Source organism: Carlito syrichta, unplaced genomic scaffold (assembly GCF_000164805.1).
Source record: "Carlito syrichta isolate Samal-C Ts95f unplaced genomic scaffold, Tarsius_syrichta-2.0.1 Scaffold117927, whole genome shotgun sequence".
NCBI classification, from domain to species: Eukaryota; Metazoa; Chordata; class Mammalia; order Primates; family Tarsiidae; genus Carlito; species Carlito syrichta.
In genome coordinates, this window is record NW_007062023.1 from 47245 (window position 1) to 69391 (window position 22147).

The 22147-nt window shown below is 44.7% G+C and overlaps 3 protein-coding genes across 10 annotated transcripts in view; 1 reads left to right on the forward strand and 2 right to left on the reverse strand.

Moving 5' to 3' along the window:
* EFCAB12 (EF-hand calcium binding domain 12) overlaps window positions 1-1266 on the reverse strand; it is a 25563-nt gene extending 24297 nt beyond the window's left edge. Inside the window, exon 1 of the mRNA XM_021707350.1 lies at window positions 1203-1266. Coding sequence (XP_021563025.1) covers window positions 1203-1266 — 64 coding nt within the window. The remainder of the gene's footprint in view (window positions 1-1202) is intronic.
* Window positions 1267-5636: 4370 nt separating this feature from the next.
* On the reverse strand, window positions 5637-17865 carry MBD4 (methyl-CpG binding domain 4, DNA glycosylase). Of its 4 annotated transcripts, none has more exons than XM_021707396.1 (8): window positions 17676-17762; window positions 16120-16341; window positions 14268-15127; window positions 10592-10666; window positions 10380-10514; window positions 9631-9780; window positions 8426-8529; window positions 5637-5938 (listed from the first exon to the last, which is right to left on the reverse strand). In XM_021707396.1, exons 2-8 carry the CDS (start codon window positions 16293-16295, stop codon window positions 5861-5863), a joined length of 1578 nt encoding a protein of 525 aa, XP_021563071.1. In that variant the 5' UTR covers window positions 16296-16341; window positions 17676-17762; the 3' UTR covers window positions 5637-5860. The 4 variants fall into 4 exon arrangements, with proteins under 4 accessions (XP_021563071.1, XP_021563067.1, XP_021563075.1 ...); XM_021707392.1 differs by having other exon boundaries at window positions 17646-17729; XM_021707391.1 differs by having other exon boundaries at window positions 5640-5938; window positions 16120-16337; window positions 17682-17865.
* A 325-nt stretch (window positions 17866-18190) lies between these two features.
* Window positions 18191-22147, forward strand: part of IFT122 (intraflagellar transport 122) — an 82862-nt gene continuing 78905 nt past the window's right edge. For 3 of the 5 annotated variants that reach the window (XM_008074826.1, XM_008074827.1, XM_008074828.1), the window contains exon 1: window positions 18191-18299. In XM_008074826.1, the coding sequence (XP_008073017.1) occupies window positions 18259-18299 (41 nt within the window). In that variant the 5' untranslated portion in view covers window positions 18191-18258. The remainder of the gene's footprint in view (window positions 18300-22147) is intronic. The other 2 variants (XM_021707384.1, XM_008074829.1) reach the window with 2 other exon arrangements.

The window sequence follows — 22147 nt, forward strand, 5'->3', positions numbered from 1 at the left end:
GCGGCCACTGCACTCCAGTCTGGGTGACAGAGTGAGACTCCAACTCAAAAAAAAAGCAGATTTTGTCACTCCCCCATGTGAAACCCTTCAATGGTTTCCTAGAGTTTTGAGAACAAATACCCCCTCCTGCTGAGTCCTGCTCCCCTCTTCCTCATCTCCTCCCTCCACTGCCCCCCAACTCAATTCCAGCTGCACTGTCTTCCTTTCTTTTTTTTTTTTTTTTTTTTAAATATCATTTCCTCCACTCTCATATTTCTATGACCCTCTATCTGCTAAGGACACCCATACCAGTCAATATGTATGACGTGGAATTAGCTCCAATTTTATCCATCCAGTTGCTCCTAAAACATTTCCACATGGATGGCTTACAGCCAAGACAGGATTTGTCTCCATACCCCTGCCTCCACCTATCTGGGTCCTTTGGGCACATTCTCTGTCTCTGTGAAGGGCACCTCCATCTACCAGGTCCCCCTAGCTGCCAATCTGAGCATCATCTTTATTTGCTTATTTTGTGTTCCCTGACCAAGCTCCCAAGTTCCGGTAGTTGCCTCTGGCCTGGGCCATCTCCCTCACCTCCCATCATCTACCTGTGGGCCTGGACAACATGGTCAGGCACTCAGGCTCACCCTATTTCTCCACTGGACATTAATGTGTCCAGGACTGGAGAAGAGGCATGGAGAAGACCTTCAGTCTTCAAGCTTGACAGCCCAGATCTCATCTCCCCACACCCCACATTCAGTCTCAGCCTTTGTTGACTGTTCCCAATCCAATTCTGTCACTCCCAGTAGCTTCTCCATCTCCTGGTTTACCAGGTCTTTCATGATCATGTTCTGACCTCTCCCACCTCATTTCCAGAGACACTCAAACTACCCGCAGGTTCCTGAAGACACAAAATCTCTGAGCCTCTGTGCTTGCTGTTTCCTTGCCTAAAACGCTTTTCCTTTCCTCTCTGGTTTGGAGATTCCCTTTTGATTCTTTAAGCCCCAGGGGAAAGATCTTTTCCAGGAGCCCTTCCCTTTCCATACCCTCAGCACACCTCTGACTCCTAGGTGACACCCTGGACCCCAGCATTCACTCCTGATTCTTTAATTATCCATTCATCTCTGTCCTTTACCTCTGAAACTGCAGCGATTTGCCAAGAACATGGTCCCCAGCACATTGTGACTAAAACCTTAAAGCCGGAAGTCTTCTCTGTGCCTCACCTCCAGTACCGAAGACATTAATGTTCCTTGGAGAACGAGGGCAAGCTGGAGGGCCCAGACACATGGCTCGGGACGCTGGTTCCACGCCAAGGCAACTTGGCTTACAGGCGTGGAAATCTCAGAAATGTGCACGACCTGCCCCAGACTCCCTGGCAACGCCTCATCCGGAGGGGAACGGCACAATGAGGTTTGCCCTCATGCATAGTAAGCCCTTTCACGCGTCGGGGGGGGGGGCGCTGAGGGCTTCCTGCAGACGGCACCGCTTCCCGGGACTTACCGAGCAGCTTCCAGAACAGATTCTTGTGCATTTCACAGGACCCGTCCGCGGTCGCGGTCTGGGAGAGAGTGCCGAAGGGTGTGCGTGTCTACCGTGCTCGCTTGCGCGGGGTGGCGGAGTCCCAGAAAACCAACTCCAAGCCTCGCTAGGGGCCCTCCGCCCATAGCAGCAACCTGTTGCTATGACGACGGACGCCCCGCGCCGCCGGGCTGAGCGTTGCCACGTGCCGGGAGGCCGGCGGAGCGCGGGCCCGCCCTGAACGGCCGGCCGCTTGCTGCCTTCCAGCGCCTTTCGCCAAGTACTGGGAGGGCCCGCAAGCAAATCCTAGCGTGCCCAGTTCTGGGCCTGGTGAGAGGCAGGGTTTCTTCGTTTGGCCAAATGGCCCCTAAATCTGATGTCATAAATCCCCGGTTTTCCCGAGGACTGCAGGATCTTCAGCAGGACTCCCTATCTTTAGGCCTCAGTTTTTTTCTTCTGAAGACCAGGCCCTTTCTCCTGCAGCGGTGCATAAGAACTCAGGTGAATCTTGGCTAAATAGAGGCAGGGTATTTGATATGCTTTGCCCCCTTTGGACAGGGTGCCATGGTTGGGAATTACAGAACCTGAGAACCAGAGTTTTAATAAAAAGCCCTTGAAATTTGCATCAACTTATAAAACGTGGTATAGCCATACAGTGACCATTAGAAGGGATTAAGCACTGACACAGGCTACAAGGATGAGCCTTCAAAACAGTATGGCTAAATGGAAGAAATCAGACACAAAAGGCCACACGCTACATAATTCTATGCACATGAAATACCCAGAATAAATCTACAGACACAGAAAGTAGGTTAGTGGTTGTCAGAAAATAGAAGGAGAGAACTGGAAGGGCCCTGCTAAGAGGCAGGGGATTGGTTTTTGGAGTGATGGAAATGTTGTGGAATTAGTGATGATTGCACAGCATTGTAAATTCACTAAAAACCACAGAACTGTACACTTTAAGATGGTTATAGCCGGGCTCGGTGGCTCAGCCTGTAATCCCGCGCTTTGGGAGGCTGAGGTGAGTGGATTGCCTGAGCCCACGGGTTCGAGACCCGCCTGGGCAACTTGGTGAGACCTCATCTCTACAATAAATAAAAAAAAAAATTAGCCAGGCGTGGCAGCGCGCTCCTGTAGTTCCAGCTACTTGGAAGGCTGAAGCGGAAGGATCGCCGGAGCCCGGCAGGTTGAGGCCGCGGTGGCCAGGAGCAGTCACTGCACTCCAGTCTGAGTGACAGAGTGAGACTCCAACTCAAAAAAAAAAGGATGGTTAAATGGTGATTTTTATCTTAATAAAAAAAGAAGCAAAAAAAAAAAAAACCACTTATGTGGTTAAATTGTGCTAGGCACTGCCTTTACATGAGCTATCCCTCACAACCTGAGGCAGTCACTCAGACCCTCCCCACAGGCCGCATTAACAAAGCACTCCTATTCAGGTGCAGTGGCTCACACTTGTAGTCCCAGCACTTTGGGAGGCAGAGGCAAGAGGATTACCTGAGCCCATAGGTTTGAGACCAGCCTGAGCACCTTCTCTACAAAAAAATAAATAATTAGCTGGGCATGGTGGCATGCGCATGTAGTTCCAGCTACTCAGAAAGCTGAAGCAGAAGGATCACTTGAACTCAGAGGTCGAGGCTGCGGCGGCAGTGAGGGTGCCCCTGCACTCCAGCCTGGGCAAGAGTGAAACTGACTCAACAAAAACAAAAAACAGAAAACCAAAAAAACATAGCACTCTTGCAAGCCAGGCACCATTTAAACACTTACATGTCTAAACTTCAAAATCACAATAACTGCATGAGGTAGGCACCATTATTCCCATTTTAAAAAGATGAGGAAACAGGTAGAGGTCCGGTAACCTTACCTGCAAGAAAGGAGAAAAGTCTGCCTAGAACCTGAGCACCCTAGCTGTGGCCTAAACCCTTTGTTACCTTCTTGTTTGTTACATGAAAACCTGATAGGAAACTACAAAGTGGATGTTTGCCTTGGGGAGGGAGAGGTGTGGCCAGTTCCTGTTCTTTGGTCAAAATCCACCCCTTGCTCACTAAAGTAGAAACTACCAACTAGCCCTGCATCATACTGCAGCCAGGTTCTGTTCACACATTACCCTACAACTCCTGAACAATTTATTTTTCACTTAGTTTCATTTTCAAATTATATCTTAGTAATTGGTAATTAAAACTTGAGATTTTTTTTGTTTGATGAATTATTCCCAAGGTAAATGTTTTAGTGTTTTCTTTTTTTGTTATTTTATTATAGAGATGTGGGTGCACGTAAGGGTTGAGTACACAAGTAGGCTGCGTGCAGGTAAAGTTTAGGCCTCCAGCCGGCCCTCACTTCTCCTGGTTTAGGACCAGGTACCCTTTGTGTTTTCACATGCCCACCCGCTTCCTTTCCTAGCAGTGCCTAGTGGTTGCCGCTTCCTCCCTTGTGTGGCAGAGACTAGTGTTCAAGGCCCACTTATGAGTGAGACCGTGTAGTATTCAGTTCTTTGTTTCTGTGATAGTTCATTAAGTATGATGGTCTCCAACGCTATACAGTTTGCTGCGAAGTCCATGATTTTGTTCTTCTTTATGGCTGCATAATACTCCATCACGTATATGCACCACATTTTCTTTATCCAGTCCACTTTTGATGGGCAGTGGGGTTGGTTCCATGTTTTTGCTACTGTGAATAGCAAAGTTGTAAAGGTGCATGTGCAGGGGCCTTTTTTGTAGAACAATTTATGTTCCTCCAGCTATATTCCCAGGAGAGGTATTGCTGGATGGTATGGAAGGTCAATTTTTGTTTTGTTTTGTTTTGTTTTGTTTTTGAGTTGGAGTCTCACTCTGTCACCCAGACTGGAGTGCAGTGGCCGCTCCCGGCCACCGCAGCCTCAACCTGCTGGGCTCCGGTGATCCTTCCGCCTCAGCCTTCCGAGTAGCTGGAACTACAGGCGCGCGCTACCATGCCCAGCTAATTTTTTATTTATTGTAGAAATGAGGTCTTGCCAAGTTGCCCAGGTGGGTCTCGAACCCACGAGCTCAGGCAATCCACTCGCCTCAGCTTCCCAAAGGCACGGGATTATAGGCTGAGCCACCGAGCCCGGCTGGAAGGTTAATTTTTAATTCTTTTAGGAATCACCACACTGCTTTACATAGAGGTTGAACTAGCCTATACTCCCAAAAACAGTGTAGAAGCGTTCCCTTTTCTCTGCACCCTTGCCAGCATCTATTGTTTTTTGATTTATTGATGAGGGCCACTCTTACTGGAGTTAGGTGGTATCTCAATGTGGCTTTGGTTTGCATTTCTCTGATTATTAGTGAGATTGAGTATCTTTTCATGTATCTGTTGGCTGCTTGTATGTTTTCTTTTGAGAAGTGTCTATTCATGTCCTTTGTCCACTTTTTGATAGGATTGTTTCTGTCTTTTTAGCTCATTTGCGTTCCTTGTACATCCTGGATGTTAGGCCTTTGTCAGATACATAATTGGCAAATATTTTTTCCATTCTGTGGGTTGTCTCCCCGCTCTCTTGATGGTTTCTTTTGCAGTACAAAAGCTTTTTCAGTTTGATGAAGTCTCGCTTGTCTATTTTATCTTTTATGGCATTCACTTTTGGGGATTTGATCAAGAATTGGTTGCCTACTCCTATAACATATATATTACCTGTAATAAAAGTGACATAAAACTTAAAAGGTTTCTTCAACTGGAAGATGATAAATGAGATCAAGGTAAAAGGCATGAGCCAGAGCTGGCAAGCTGAAATGAAGCAGCAGGCAAATATTCACATTAGGTCATCAAATGGATACTGGGGTCAAATCTACAATTCCCAAGAGTCACTGTGGAGTCGTCAGCAACATCTAATACCAAAGTAATTGTATTTGTCTTTGGGGGCTGACTTTTTTGTTTTTAATACAAAATTTTAAATAATTACCTACCTAATACAGTCTGTAAAACCTTTATTACATATTTGGCTGCAAACCTTTGATTGTTTTTTCATATAACAATTATGTAATATCATTTCCCACAGACAGAAAACAGAAACTCTAGTCTTTCCTCCAGCAGCATTGATAGAAATTTGCTTTGTATTATTGATAGTGTAGAAAAGTGTTTTTTACCTTCTCATCATATTTCATTATTGGAAAAAGTCATACACATTTTTAGGATTGTTGTCAAATAACAATTTATTTTTTTAAAAATCTCAAAACATGTTTGAGCACATTCAGTAGAAAAGATCCACTAGTGGTACACATGAAGAAAAAACACACTGGGCTTCTAGCTGGGATACTTAAAATCTATATGGCTGGAAAAGTAGTTGTGCTTAATGACACTCTTAAGAATTAAAGTGCAAAGCTATGCATAAAAGACGACTTTGAAAACTTAAAAGTTAAGACAGATTTAATTTTTCATGATTTTCCCAAAGCCAGTCATGGTATTTATTTAACTTGTGGTCTTCAGGGTGCACCTGAAAGATATACAACACATTAGGAGACAGAGACCTTAATATGGTATAGTCAGAAATACATTTTTAATTTTAATTTAATTTTTATTTTTATTTTTATTTTGAGTTGGAGTCTCACTCTGTCGCCCAGACTGGAGTGCAGTGGCCGCTCCTGGCCACTGCAGCCTCGACCTGCTGGGCTCTGGCAATCCTTCCGCCTCAGTCTTCCAAGTAGCTGGAACTACAGGCACATGCTACCATGCCCACCTAATTTTTTGATTTATTGTAGAGATGAGGTCTTGCCAAGTTGCCCAGGGGGGTCTCAAACCTGCAGACTCAGGCAATTCACTCACCTCAGCCTTCCAAAGCGCAGGATTACAGGTTGAGCCACCAAGCCCGGCTTTTAATTTTTTAAATATTTATTTATTTTTTGAGTCAGAGTCTCAACTCTGTCACCCAGGATAGAGGGCAGTGGCACACTCTTGGCCACAACAGTGTCAGCCTGCTGTGCTCAGACGATCCTTCTCCTCAGCCTTCCAAGTAACTGGAACTATAGGCATGTGCCACCATGCCTAGTTAATTGTTTGATTTATTGTAGAGACAGGTCTCGCCATGTTGCTCAGGCTGCTCTCAAACGCGTGAGCTCAGATAATCCTCTCACCTTGGCCTCCCAAAGTGCTAGGATCTAGGATTGAGGCTGCGTGTCCGGCCAGAAATACATTTTTAAAAATTGACTTTTTAAAGGTTTGCTGGAGAATAGTACAATACATTATAATATACCTAAGAATTATAACCTGGCCTGGCTCAGTGGCTCAGCCTGTAATCCCAGCACTTTGGGAGGCTGAGGTAAGTGGATTGCCTGAGCCCGTGGGTTTGAGACCAGCCTGGGTAACTTGGCAAGACCTTGTCTTCACAATAAATCAAAAATTAGCCAGGCGCAGTAGCGCTCACCTATAGTTCCGGCTACTTGGAAGGCTGAAGTGGAAGGATCACCAGAGCCCAGCAGGTCGACACTGGATAGCCGTGAACATGCCACTGCACTCCATCCTGGGCAATGGAGTGAGACTCCAACTCAAAAAAAAAAAAGAGAATTATAACCCTTAACTTAATGAGACTCATGAATATTTTAAGTTATTCCTTATCAGGTATAAGGTTAAAAAGTACCCTCCAATTTAGTAGCAATCTTCACCATTACCTGGAGCGTGGGATGGTGATGACATGAGTCAAGTATTAATCCCCATTTCCCAGAAGGAGGTTATAGACCCTGAGAGTTTAAGTGGATTGCTCAGGGCATACCGGATTGCTCCGGTGAAGCAGGGACAGGATCATGGTCCTTCAGTTGAGGCTTGGCCAGACATACTGGCTGAATGCTTACAGGTAAGTCACAACCTGAGAGGGCAGTATACCAGGCCACCCACCACCTGCCAGGATGCCACCAGGACATATTCCACATATCCCAGGATGCCACATGTCTATGGGCTGGACATATTCAACAGAATGGGTAGCTGAAGTAGGACCCAGGCACCACAAAAAGAGTCTGAGAACGCTAGGAGAAACGCAACAAGCATACATTCCAAGCCCTAATCTGCCTGGTTTCCTCTAGCAGTGTACCTTTTGTTCAAGTTGAGGTCTCACTCTGCTGCCCAAACCTAGGTGCAGAGGCACAATTACCGCTCACTGCAGCCTTGATACATCCTGGGCTCAGGTGATCTGTCTGCCTCAGTCTCCCAGGTAGCTGGGACTATAGGTATGCATCAACATACCTGGCTAAATTTTTTGTAGAGGTGAAGTCTTGTTTTGTTGCCTAGGCTGGCCTTGAACTCCTGGGCTCAAGCAATCCTGCTGATTTGGCCTCCTAAAGTATTGGGGTGAGTCACTGTGCCTGGACTAATAGTGTACTTTTGACAAGAGGAGAACCATGTCAGGCTTAGAGGTCGTACATGAATGGGAAATGACAGGAACAGAGCCATAAGTGACAAGCCACTGGAAATTAGTCAGAGGTCATACTAACAGGTCTTTGTGGACTTTGGAATGTCTATGGATCCTCTCCCGGCTGCCAAAAACCCCATGCCACCAGCTACCTCTCAAGCTGGGAAAAAAATTGGTTGTGACTATAATAGCATTTTTTTTTTTTTGAGTTGGAGTCTCACTCTGTTGCCCAGACTGGAGTGCAGTGGCTGCTCCCGGCCACCGCAGCCTCAACCTGCTGGGCTCCGGCGATCCTTCCGCCTCAGCCTTCCGAGTAGCCGGAATTACAGGTATGCGCTACCACGCCCGGCTGATTTTTTGATTTATTGTAGAGATGAGGTCTTGCCTGCCCAGGCGGGTCTCAAACCCACGGGCTCAGGCAAATCCTCTCACCTCAGCCTCCCAAAGGTGCGGAATTACAGGCTGAGCCACCGAGCCCAGCTAGCATTTTTGTCCAAGAAATCATTTTAGCCATAATGGTGGACTTATTTTGCCTCAGAGACTAAATGTGCTGACTATGTTATGGCTGGGAGTGGGCCTCACCTGCTTCCACTCATTGACGCAGAAAATTCGGTAAGAGTCGTTGCCGTATTTGCCAATCCCATGAAGCTCAATCGGATATTTCCACTGCTTTGTCAGATACTCATCTGAAGAACACAACATCGCACATATCAGTTCAGCCTCTAGAAAGATACCATTCCTGGCTGGGTGCGGTAGCTCAAGCCTACAATCCCAGTACTTTGGGAGGCGGAGGTGAGAGGACTGCCTGAGTCCACGAATTCAAGACCAGCCTGGGCAACTTGCCGAGGCCTCGTCGCTACAATAAATCAAAAAATTATTCAGGCATGGTAGTGCGTGTCTGTGGTTCCAGCTACTTGGAAGGCCGAGGTATTAAGATCCCCTGAGCCCAGCAGGTCAAGGCTGTGGTGGCCGTGAGTGTGCCACTGAACTCCAGCCTGGGCAACAGAGTGAGACTCTTACACAAAAAACAAAAAACCTTCCCTAAATGTGGGGTCACGGTGCGGCAGGATGGAGAGAACAGCAGGAAGGGCAGGAAAGGCTCTTTCCTAACAACTCCACCTGTGGCTGCTCCTCCTCCTGAATTTCCACAGTCCCCTTATTATCTGCCACCTCCTAACCTCTATGTTATGCTAACTATAACCAGACAGATGTAATGTCCTAGAGATCAAGGACTGGGTTTTCTGCTTCACTGACTTCTCCCCCTAATTCTGCCCACATAGCCCAACCCAGTGGTGGGCAAAGATTTATTGCCTGGGTCACTGTGACACTCTGGTTTGGGGAAAGCTGACTGTTTTTAAATATCTTTGGTCCGGACTCGGTGGCTCAGCCTGTAATCCCGCGTCTTTGGGAGGCTGAGGTGAGTGAATCGCCTGAGCCCGCGGGTTTGAGACCCACCTGGGCAGCGAGACCTCATCTCCACAATAAATCAAAAAATCAGCCAGGCGTGGTAGCGCATGCCTATAATTCCGGCTACTTGTAAGGCTGAGGCAGAAGGATTGCTGGAGCCCAGCAGGTCGAGGCTGCGGTGGCCGGGAGCGGCCACTGCACTCCAGTCTGGGCGACAGAGTGAGACACCAACTCAAAAAAAAAAAAAAAAAAAAAAAATCTTTGGTGTGTGCACTGAATAACCTCCATTAATGCAGCATCAGAGGACATTCAACTTTAAGATGTGGCTGTCTTAAATAGGCACAATTTATGTTTTTTCCTTTGGGTGTATGGGAAGGTACCTGAAAATTTGATAATAGTTTTTGCTCGAAGATCATAGAGACCAAGAGGTTTAAGAAGTTCTGACACGTCTCTCCAGTCTGCAGTTCTGGCTACCTCAGCTGATGGGTACTTCTCCAGAAACTCCCAAAGCACAGGTATTGCCATTTTGCCTGGGAAATAAATATAACTGTATGATCTCAGTGGGCTGATTTTAGGTTCAGGTAGTTTCTCATCTAGAAATCTCATCCAGAGGAATTTTTTGCTTATTTGGTCTTTTAAACCACTGAAGAGAAGCCATTACCTGAACCAGCAACTACTTTCAGAGTCAAATATCAACACTGCTAATCTGTTGAGCTAATACTCCAAATTATGATAATATCATGCCTTGCATGATATTAATTTTAAGAAATCAGATCACCAGATAGCCAGAGTAGAAGCATATGGAACACAAAGTGCACTCAGTGAAAACAGAACTTTTATATACATACAATAGAAGGCAGAGAAATATTAACTGAATTTCACTGATGACCAAACTAATTTGGAAGTAGAAAATAAATGAAAATCTACCCCTTGATGCTACAATAGTCAATCAATGACTGTTGAATGTCAACCTAGTCTAACTTTCTCATAGGTGAAGAATTCAAAGGCAGAAAAGGGAAGATCTTACTCCAGGTCACACAGTCTCAGAATGGACCGTGGACCCAATAAATTCAACGCGGTCTCCTTACCATACTATCTACTAAGACAAAGATGAAAATAATCTACAAACCTGAGGTCCGATTGAGAAATATAGTTGCAATAAGGAGCTTCCATGGATCGTGAAAAAGTGTTTCTTGAACAAGATTAAAAGGTGACCGAGGAGGTGTCCACTTCTTAAAGGCTTTGCGTCGTGGGGGGCTAAGAACTAAATAAACATACTCCATCAGCGTTGAAAACATGAGATAGATTTAAAGTGTGATGTTCTGATTCGGAAAGAGATACCTTCTTTGTTGTATTTGCTGGAAAAATACAGGCTCGTTTTCCTTTTTTCTATTTGTGTTCGTGGGATGGTATCTTCTGAAAAGTAAAAGTGAATACCGTTCACAGAATGTATGGTTTAGATTAAATAAATATTCAGGGATGCAAATAATATCACCACTATTGTAGAGTATGCCAGGCACTATTCTAAGTCCTTTACATAAGTAAGCCAATTACTAATGAACTATGAGTTTGATTCTATTTTGTCTCCACTTTACAGATAAGGAAATTGAGGCACAGAGAAGCTAAGTAACATTCCCAAGGTCACACAACTACTAAGTGACAGAGCTAAAATTCGAATCCAGGAAGTCTCACTCCTAAGTCCACACCTTTAACCCCTTGGTTACACAAGTTATGATTTATGTTCAGAGTTCATAGTATGAAAAATTAAAAACAGTATAGAATATTTTAAATTGTGACACATTTGTAAAATGTGGTCATTAATATGTTTTTAAGAAATTTTTGAGATTCTGTTATGGGTATTTTCCCATGACATCAACTTCTAAATGACAAAAGCAAGATTCTACATGTGATCTCAATTTCTTTTTAAAAATTTTTTTAGAGACAGGGTCTTGCTCTGTCACCTAGCCTGGAGTGCAGGGTTGTGATTATAACTCACTGCATCCTCAAACTCCTGGGCTCAAGTGGTCCTCCCACCTCAGTCTTCCAAGTAGCTGGGACTACAGGTAAAAACCACCAAGCCCAGCTTGCTTGCATGCTTGCTCTTTCTTTCTTTCTTTCTCTCACTACCCCCCTACTCCCTCTCTAGTGTAATCCTGGCAACACTGATTTTATTTTTAAAAAAAGGAAATACATATAAATAAAAATACAGAGATAAAATGAAATACGCCAAAATGATATAATGGTTGTTGCTGGGTGGTACTTTTTCTTTTCTCCTTTAATTTTGTGTTTTCCTAAATTTCTGCAGTGGATACTTTCACACTTACCAAAAAAAGTGATACAGACAAATTAGAACCTGTAGAAAAACCTAAGATTTGAACCCCGGAGTACCTGAGGTCATTATCTACTGGGAAGCTCTATTTATTGGGAACCAGTATTAACAGACTTCTCAAATTTCTAAATCCATCACATTGAATACTCCCTTTAGCCGTGCCCTCTAAATTTGAATGTCAGTTAATAATACCTTGCATCTGTGTAGCCCCAAGTACTCTTTTTCACTTCTCATTTTAGCTTATAACATTTTTTATGTGAAAACAGGACTACGAGGGTTACTACCTCTATTTTACAGATGAAGAAACTAAGGGTTCAAAATTAAGCAACTGTCCCAAAATGACACTGGAATTGACTTTAGACTAGGACAAGTATTCAAGTGTCCCAATAATTAGTATACGGCTTCGGGCTATTCTAGTTTTAATACATAAAGCCCAGTAGAGAGTAAAAAAAGAATTAGAACAAAGAAAACTGCTCTTACTAGCTATTTGGCAACTTTTTCTGCAGGCTCCTATAAATAATTACTAACTACCCTCCTCTACTACTAGTTTGCTTTGTAATTTCTAGCTAAGTCAATGGGAGTCTTCACTATGCCACTGAACACCTAGTAACCTAAGGGTACTTCATCTTATGTTAAGACCTAGACTTCTTTAAGTATAGGATTCATAGGATACTTTCATCTTCGTCACAAAAGGATGTTTTTAATATTTCATTTGCCCATTAAGCTAGCAATAAAGCTACATAAACCGCCTGTCTTTCTTTAAGAAGCCCAAAATCTTGAAAGGACAGACTTGAAGAATTCTTATGCTGTTCCTAGGCATACATGACCATCTTCTGTTAAAGGCAGAGAAACTGCAGGCACAAAAAGACATAAAATCATGTGTAGGATTGGAGGCAGGAATCAAGACTAATCCCCTGCTCCACCGATCTGCTTAGGCTGTTTCCCTGCAGGATTTTAAGTCAAATTACTATTCTTTTTTAAAGGAGTTATTCATTATACCATAATGGCATAATGAATAACTAATACAGGCCTGCTCAAAAGGTCTCCTTTTTTTCTCTTATTCACTGAGGTATTATAAAGGCAAAACTGCTAAGCACTGAAATCTGTATTAAGAGCGTATTACAAATAATTGATGAACTATGTGATTACACTTCTGAATTATTTAGAGTTCTAAAGCACTTTAGAGAAGCATTACATTATAATAGAAGATTAAAATGACTATGATATATAAAGAATTAAATTGGAAGTCACACATTCATAAGTTCCCAGAGGGGTGTAAAGAGAAGACACCAACTGTTCTCAACCAGTTTATGTATAAAAAGAGCCTTCCCCAAATTTTTCACAACTGAGGACTTTTTTTTTTTTGAGTCAGAGTTTCACTGTTGCCCAGTCTGGAGTGCAGCGGCACGCTCATGGCCACTACAGCCTCGACCTGCTGGGCCCAGGTAATCCTTCCGACTCAGTCTTCCAAGTAGCTGGAACTACAGGCGTGTGCCACCACGCCAAGTTAATTTTTTGATTTATTATGGAGACGAGGTCTTGCAAAGTTGTCCAGGCTGTTCTCAAACCCGCAATCCTCTCACCTCAGTCTCCCAAAGTGCTGAAATTACAGGCGTGAGCCACCGTGCCTGGCCTCACAACTGAAGCCTTTTAATTTTCCATAAAATCTTTCTTTTTTTTTTTTTTGAGTTGGAGTCTCACTCTGTCGCCCTCGACCTGCTGGGCTCCAGCAATCCTTCCGCCTCAGCCTTCCAAGTAGCTGGAACTACAGGCACGCGCTACCACGCCGGCTAATTTTTTTGATTTATTGTAGTGATGAGGTCTCGCCAAGTTGCCCAGGCGGGTCTCGAACCCACGGGCTCAGGCAATCCACTCACCTCAGCCTCCCAAAGCATGGGATTCCAGGCTGAGCCACCAAGCCCGGCTATCTTTTTCTTTAGTTGGAGTCTCACTCCATTGCCCAGGCTGGAGTGCAGTGGCATGCTCAAGGCCACTCCAGTGTTGACCTGCTGGGCTTTGGTGATCCTTCCGTCTCAGTCTTCCAAGCAGCCGAAACTACAAGTGCCTGCTACCACACCCAGCTAATTTTTTATTTATTGTAGAGATGAGGTCTCACCATGTTGCCCAGGCTGGTCTCAAACCCGTGGGCTCAGGCAATCCTCTCGCCTTGGCCTCCCAAAGTGCTGAGATTACAGGCTTGAGCCACTGTGCCCGGCCTTCTTAAAATCTTAAAATTACTGGCTGGAAAGAGGATGGGAGAAGGGAAAGCTGATGAGTGGGAGAATCCCAGCTACTGCACCAGAGAAAGATGATGGCCACTGATAGCAGTCACGGAAGAGCCTGAAGATCAGTTAGACAGCTCCAACATCAGTTAGGCAAGGTATTAGGATCAACTGGTAAAACGTATCTGGTGGCCGGGTATGCCTGTAATTCCGGCTGCTTGGAAAGCTGAGGCGGAAAGATCACCTGAGCCCAGCAGTTCGACGCTGGGGTGGCCATGAGCGTGCCACTACACTCCAGCCTGGGCGACGGAGTGAGACTCCAACTTAAAAAAAAAAAAGTATATGGTATCTGACCTAATTTCTTGGCTTTACTCCCACATCTTAACTAAGTATAGGCATGAACCACCAGATATTGGAGTATGAACCCCTTATCACATGTTTAATTGGGCCTGAAAGCATTGAATACCTTGAAAAGTTTTCTCAGCAGTAAAATCTTTCTTGCTTGGTGAGTAGTTGTTGTCCATCTCAGAGATGCATTTTAAAATGTCAGTATGCAAACGTTCCTTCCTTTCCCCAACTTCTACTTTTGTTGTGACTTCCCTAGATTCTAAAAAGGTATCCTCATGCTTCTCACTGTGTTCTGCTTCTTTGTTTAGACATATATTGTTTACGATGCCAGAAGTTATTTGCTCAAAACAAAAATTTGATCCTGAACTCAGTGATTTTTCTTTCACAAGGCTCTTTTCTTCACTGGTCATATTGAGAGTCTTGTCAATTGCTCTGGCATCAGAAATGCAGGAAGTTCTCTCAAGCGGATTTTCCTGTGCAGTAGGCTCAATCTCAGCGTCTGCTCTGTTATCCACAAATTTTCTTTTTCTATTACTTTGAACGGAATCCGAAAGACTCTTCCCACACCCTTTTTTGGTCTTCTTAACTGGAGTTTCTTTCAAAATAGTCACTTTTCTTTGGGGCTTTCTAGACTTTCTGAAGTTAACATCATTCACATCCTCATCTTCTTTCAAAAATAAATGATTGGAAGTCAAGTCAGACAGTCCTCTGCTATCCTGCAACTCTAAACTACTACTTGGTAGAGGAAACATATCTTTTTTCCACCTGCTTCGTGTCCTGAGGTTCAAGGTTGAATTGTTACTTTCATTTTGCAGCTGGGATGACAAAGTTGCCACACTGCAGTCTTTATATCTTGACTTCATGCCCCTTTTAGAAAGTACAGTAAAATCAAAGTCTTCTGGCTTAAGGGAAGTCTCTCCATTTTTGTGAAGATATTTAGCAAGTGAACGTTTGGATGTGAACCTCCGTCCTTGTGGGCTAGAAAATGATATTAAAGGAAACTTACTGCTAGTAAATAGAAATGATTTTTTAAAAGAATTGGACCACATTTCATATCTCTAATTAATAATCTCCAAATGTTACCATGGGCACCCGTCATTTAAAAATAAAAAAGTGAGGTATGGCACTTTCAAATGCTTCCTCTATGAAAGTATAAAATAAGTTTACAAATATAACCTAAATAACACCTTTCCTTTTTTTTTTTAGTTGGAGTCTCACTCTGTCACCCAGACTGGAGTGCGGTGGCCGGGAGCCTCAACCTGCTGGGCTCTGGCGATCCTTCCGCCTCAGCCTTCCGAGTAGCCGGAATTACAGGCATGCGCTACCACGCCCAGCTGATTTTTTGATTTATTGTAGAGATGAGGTCTCGCTGCCCAGGCGGGTCTTGAACCGGCGGGCTCAGGCAATCCTCTCACCTCAGCCTCCCAAAGGTGCGGGATTACAGGCTGAGCCACTGAGCCCAGCTCGCCTTTCCATTAACCACAGTAGGTGGAACAAAATATATGTAATTGTCCCCAAATCATTTGATATAATTAACCAGTGACACTGAAGAAATAGATTCTTTTTTTTTTTTTTTGAGCTGGAGTCTCACTCCGTCCCCCAAGCTAGAGTGCAATAGCACATTCACGGCCACCCCAGTGTCAGCCTGCTGGGCTCTAGTAATCCTTCCGCCTCAGCCTTCCAAGGAGCCGGAACTACAGGTGCATGCTACCACACCCCGCTCATTTTTTGATTTATTGTAGAGACGAGGTCTCACCAGGTTGCCCGGGTTGGTCTCAAACATTGCTCAGGCAATCTACTCACTTCGGTCTCCCAAAGTGCTGGCATTACAGGATGAGCCACCAAGTCCAGCTGAAATAGACTCTTTTACAGTAAAAATATAAATAAGCCAAGATTCCTGCTATGCTCTCCCACTACTTGTCTAGACAAAATTACTTGACTGTACTATCTTTACCACCCTGCATGCTTACCTGATAAAGTATACATCTAATCTTCCTGCTGTTTTCCCAGATAACCTTTGCTTCACAACTCTTTCCCATCCACACGGGACAGATTTATGGCATTCCATCAATGCAGCACCACCAAGCTGAGCAGAAGCAAGGGTTTCTTGCAGCAGGGGATTACACTCACTGCTGCTTTTTATCATTTGTTTCTCATCTTCTCTCTCTCTTTGCAACTCTACATCTTCCTCACTGGAAAAAAAAGTGTAAGTCATTAACTCATTTAACATTTTCTTACTGCGTATTCAATCTTAATCCAAGACAGTGAGGGAACTATATAGATTATTCAGATTAAAATGGGGGAGATTCAAGTCAGTATGGACCGGTCTTGTCTGTGGAAATCTCTGCACAATGAAAAGCTCAAGCTAGATACTTTTTGGATTAACTATCAAATAGGGATATTATAAAAATTTCTAGCGACACAGGATTAATTTAAGAATATGAGCTTTTAACGTGGGATCAACAAGAAATGATTAAATAAATCAGTGAGTTACCCTTCCTCCTCTGCAAATAAGTGAGTTAAAAATTGTACATACATGTGTATTTTTCTAGGGGAGCGAGTCTGTCACTTTCATCAGATGTTGAAACCCTCCAAAAGATAAATCATTTCTGATACAGAATTTTCAAATCTCCTTCATTTCTGATCCTCATGATAATCTTGTGAGGTAGGTAGGAGAAGGTTCACTCTCAATTTATTGATAAACTTTGTGACAGAAAGGCTAAGTTAAATTACTTAGAGATCCCAGATCTACCAACTCTTGGTCTAATATTTCTCCCCCATACCATTATTCACAAATTTTAAAAGGTGGATGGGTCTAGAGAGATCATCTAACTCAACTTCTTTTCTAATAATAGGGAAACTAAGCAAGAATTAGTGACTAGAATCTGCATCAAGGTCTTCTGATGGGAGTTGGATGTATCCTATGAAATGATACAGTTTACAATGTTAGAGATAAGGAAACTGCAACCTGGTGAAATTAGCACAAGCTCTGAAGTCAACAGACTGGGCCCAAATCCCAGTTCTGCCATTTACCAGCAGTACATCCAGAACAAGTTACATAACCTCTCAAAGTCTTTTTTCTTCTGTAAAAACAAGGCAATACCTCCTTTAAGGTACTCTGATGATTAAATTTTGAAAAAAGGATGTAAATTATCCTGACCTCATATTATATATATACAAGTATACAACAAATGACTTTAGCTTCTCCTGTTACTTCTCATAGAACCCACTTTTGGGGCGCCCCTGGCTACTGACATGCCCTCTCTTCCAAGGTCTTCCTAGGATCCTCCACCAAGCCGACCTCTCCTTGTACCACAAAACCTCCCTGCTCCTCCCAGTGCCCTAGTAATTTCGGGTTAAGAAGTCGGGCGCACCGCTGGGCTGATTCCACAGGAAGAGTTCCTGAGCAACTAAACCTGTGGGCCTCAAGGACTCTGTCGACCTTGTCGAAGTTAGTAAGCCCCACACACCGTCTACTCCCTCACCCCCGATTTACAGGTGGTAAAACTGAAGCTCAAAAGCGCACAATGACTTGCCGGAGGCCACACGACCGGTCTGGGATCAGGTGCTCGCTAGAGGTGACTGCAGAGGTAACTTCGCGGTCCCCCCAGCTCGGACTCTGCATTCCGGCCATGTCCCTCAAGAAAACTTCGGCCACAGCAACAACCCGAGTTGCGACAGCCTGGGTGGAGAGCGGGATACGATGCAAAAACGTCTTCGGCTCAAACAGCCACGCTGGAACCAAAGTCTCCAGGCAGCGAGTGTCGGCCTCCCTTCGCGGCTGCTTTCCGGCTGCCCCCTGGGCTACAGCTGCCATTTCCAAGCTGCACCAATCAAATCCGTTGTCGAGGAAGCGAACCGCCCCCCGCCCCAACTCGCCCGGCCAATCGCACGCGTTCTCATTACGCGGAAGCCTTCTGGGCGCCCTCGCGCTGGCTCCTTTTCTCGCCTTCCGGTTTAGACTTGCGCACTCGGAGCTAGGCGCCTGCGCGCGCGCGCTCACTGCGCCTGTGCGTTGCCAGGGGCAGCGCGGGCAGCCTAGGTAGCTGGCGGGCTGAAGACGGTGCCCGAGGCAGGGAGGAGGGGCTCGAGGCGTGAGCGAAACTGCGATGAGGGCCGTGTTGACGTGGAGAGATAAAGACGAGCAGTGGTGAGGAGCGGGGCTGTGGGAGGAACTGGGGGCCGGCCCGGCGGGGATGGCGGGAGCCGCAGCACCGTGGTTGCCAGGGGCAACGGTCCTGCGGCCCGGGCCGGGGACGGTGAACCCCGGGCCTGGGGGACTGCAAGGCCGCCGTTCCATCCCTTGCCGGATGGAGACCGCCCTGAGCGCTGGAGACGGAGCAAAGAAGTGCCACGCGCGGCGGGGTGGTGGCCTGTTGAGGCGGCGCCACGCGTAATCGCGGCCTGGTCTTGTTGGCCCCCGACTCGGAATTCGTCCTGGGCTGTCGTCTGACACTCATCACCCTGCTGCTCAGACTAAACAGCGTTTGCCACATCCACGTATTACCCATGCCTGTTTACTTGTTGTTTTTCTATAAATTGTCTCACTTGTGTTCGCTCGAATACGAGTTCCCGTTTTACAAGGAAACTTTTTACTCTGTTTATGAAAATCAGTATCGCCTGCTGTGGTGTAAGATAATTGTAGAACTTAAAGCAGGGAGAACAAAGCTGTGACTAAGTTGTAGCTAGATGCTGTTGCTAGGGAGCCTGTAAGCCTGAGGTCGACTGTCCCTAAAACTAGAGATTTCCAAGTGTGGTCAGAGAGGTGCTTACAGTGAGTGTCAAACCAAGACTCTCCTAATCAGAAAGTCTGAAAAAGAATTGAAGGGGAATCACTTTCTCACTGTATGATTCAGTGACTGAACGTCCTATTCTTTTCTGTCTTCTAAATCCGTCACATCTGCAGCCTGGCTTTCAAAAACTTCCTAGATGATCTTTCCAGCATCATTGTGAAGCCTGTTTTGGCCACTAAGACACTTTCTTTTCCTTCTCTGCCTTTTCTGAGACCTTTTTGTGTGTAAAGCCTTCTTTCCTCATCTCCTCATACTGAAATCCTAAGCATCCTGTAAGGCTCTCTTAGCAGATGGTTTCTCTCTCTTCTGTGTTCAGCCCTAGTGATAGCTAACGGCTTACCATGCGCCAGGCACTGGCTAAGAACTTTATATTCTTTATCTCATAGTTCATCACAACAACCCTCTGAGGTAGATACTATAATGACTCTAATTTACATATGAGGATACTGAAGCACAGAGAGGGTAGATAATTTGCCAGGGTCACGCAGCGAGTGAATGGTACAGCCAGCTTTCAAGCTCAGGTCTTCCTCCCTCCAAAGCCAATGCTCTCAGTCACTGCGTTAATCTTTTCCCTGAGTTATAGAGGTGGAAAACTGAAATATCTGCAGGAGTCAGGCAGGGAACATAAGTGAGACATGTTTATTTGCATATTAAACACAAGAAAGTATCTCTTTTCCAAATGAATATTTTTCTATTCTGTATCCCATTTCTCCTGAAACACATAGCCCTACCAGTGCATCTTTCATTTCTACTTTCGATAGAAATTTGAGTTAAAATAAATCATTTTACTTTTCTCTTAACTCTGTTGGAAAAGTATCCATAGCACAAGCTGATGATAACCGGCAACTGAACATTTGGCTTCATTGTCCATAATAAAGAGTAGCAAGGAGTTTGGGGAACGGGGAGCTCATGCTTTGCCTTAGAGAGGCAACTGTGCGCAGCTCCTGCCAGTTACCACCATGCAGGAATTTGGCCTAGTGTGCTCAGATCTTCATATTTTTACCAGAAGCTAGGAATCTGGGTTTTAATGTGAGATGTCCTAATTTTTAAATGTTGGCACCTAATCTAAAAAAACAAAATAAAACACCATGTGGGCCAAACGAAACATTTGCTGGCCAAATGCAGCATGATTTTCTTGGTTTTCAACCCTTGGCACAGAGTTGTTCATTCCTCTCTTGTGGTAACTATCAAGTGTGAGAGTTACTTTTGTATCTGTTTATCTCAGAAGTCTATACATCCTTTAAAGGCAATGACTATGTCTTCTTCATAGTCAAATTATTCCAGAGCCTAGTCAAGTCAATATTTGTTGTTGCTATTTGATGGATAGATGAATATTCATGAATGAATGAGTGAGTGAATAAATGAGGACTAAAAATCAGTTGTCTGATTTTTAGTCCATTATAGGTTAGAAACAATGTAGTAGAATAAGTATAGGGCTCCATAGACCAGGAATCCTTATGGCTGCTAGATATGCCAGCCCAGAATGAGACAAAACAAAGCTAAAAACTGAAAAATAGTAGAACTGAAAAATCCCGGTTGTCAAAGATCAGTCCTCTATGACTGAATCCACCTGTCACCTGGTCTGCCCTTTTGCTTCCAGTCTAACCCTCACAGAGCAGCAGGTACTCTCTTTGAAGACCTGTTGCTGTGAGCCTGTTATTCTACTTCTAGAAAACCAGGAATGATTACCAATTACCTTCTATGTCAAATTGAGCCTCTACTAGGTGGCCCTCCTCTCTTCTCCCTGGACTTGCAACATTTAAATGTATACTTTAAAATTCAGCCAACAATTTTCTTTTCCTGCCCATACATCCTTCCCAAAGGCTCGCTATTCTCTGAAGACCCTTGTTTTTTTCCCTTACGTGCACTACTCCAAGTTAATCTCAACCATGATGCCTCTAGTCTAGCCTACTTTATTCCAGTTAGGCTAGCATTCATCTGATATGACTCTCCATTCACACCAGGTAGTAGTTGTTGTAGGCCAGATGTATTTACATGCATTATCTTGTTTAATCTCCACAACCTGTGAGGTTGGAATTTTTGTCTCATTTCCACATGAAGAAATGAAGACGAAATGAGGTGACATAATTTGCCTATGATTACAAAACAAGTAAGTGGGACTGAGTCAGATTGCACAGGGTTTGGAGAGGCATCTTGAGACTTCAGTTTCCAGTCTGTGGGTGCAGGATTGGCAAAGGACAATTTGCGGGAGTCACCCTCTGTCTCTCTGCAATGAAATCTGAGGATGTATCTTTTTAAAAATGTTTTATTATAATTATTATTTTTTAGAGAGACAGTCACTGGCTGGGCATGGTGGTTCATACCTGTAATCCCAGCACTTTGAGAGACTGAGGCGGGAGGATTGCTTGAGCCCAGGAGTTCGAGACCAGCCTGGTCAACATAGAAAGACTTCATCTCTACAAAAAAAAATTTATTTGAATAGCTGGGTTTGGTGGCACGCACCTGTAGTCCCAGCTACTCGAGAGACTGAGGCAGAAGGATTACCTGAGCCCAGGAGGTTGAGGCTATTTTAAGCCATGATCATGCCACTGCACTCTAGCCTGGGTGACAGAGTGAGACCCCAACTAAAAAAAAAAGAGAGAGAGAGTGTGTCTCTCTCTGTTGCTTAGGCTGGAACCTTGGACTCCTGATCTTCCCATGTCAGTCTCCCAAGTAGCTAGGACTACAGGCATATACCATCATGCCCAGCTAATTAAAACAATTTTTTTTGGTGAGGATGGAGGCCTTGCCATGTTGACCAGGCTAGTTTCAAACTCCTGGCCTCAAGCAATTCTCCCACCTTGGCCTCCCAAAATGTTAGAATTACAGGCATGAACCACTATGCCCAGCCAGTGTCTTTTGACAACGTATCTTTTCATGAAAGGGGGGCGGGTGGAGAGAGAACCATCATACAGTAGAGCAGACTGCTTGCAGTTGAGTGAGCTCCCCAGCCCTGGAGTATTCATCCAGTAGAGGCTGGATGGCCATCTAGAGGGAATTCTTGCTCTGGTGGGGCAGTTGAACTGCATGACAAGGTCTAGAGTCCTTTTCAATTCCAAGTTTCATGATATAATTAAAGTCTGAAGCCAGGCTCAGTGGCTCAGCCTGTAATCCCGCGCCTTGGGAGGCGGGTTCGAGACCCGCCTGGGCAACTTGGCGAGACCTCATCTCTACAATAAATCAAAAATGAGCCGGGTGTGGTAGC

Bases quoted from the DNA above. Each gene is read 5' to 3' on its own strand.
- MBD4 (XM_021707391.1), bottom strand. From the start codon at position 17,783: ATGGCCGGAATGCAGAGTCCGAGCTGGGGGGACCGCGAAGTTACCTCT. The intron at 10,515-10,591 runs GTATCTCTTTCC...ATGTTTATTTAG, and splicing joins CAGCAAATACAACAAAGAAG to TTCTTAGCCCCCCACGACGC. The intron at 5,939-8,425 runs GTGAGGCCCACT...TATATCTTTCAG, and splicing joins GCGTCAATGAGTGGAAGCAG to GTGCACCCTGAAGACCACAA.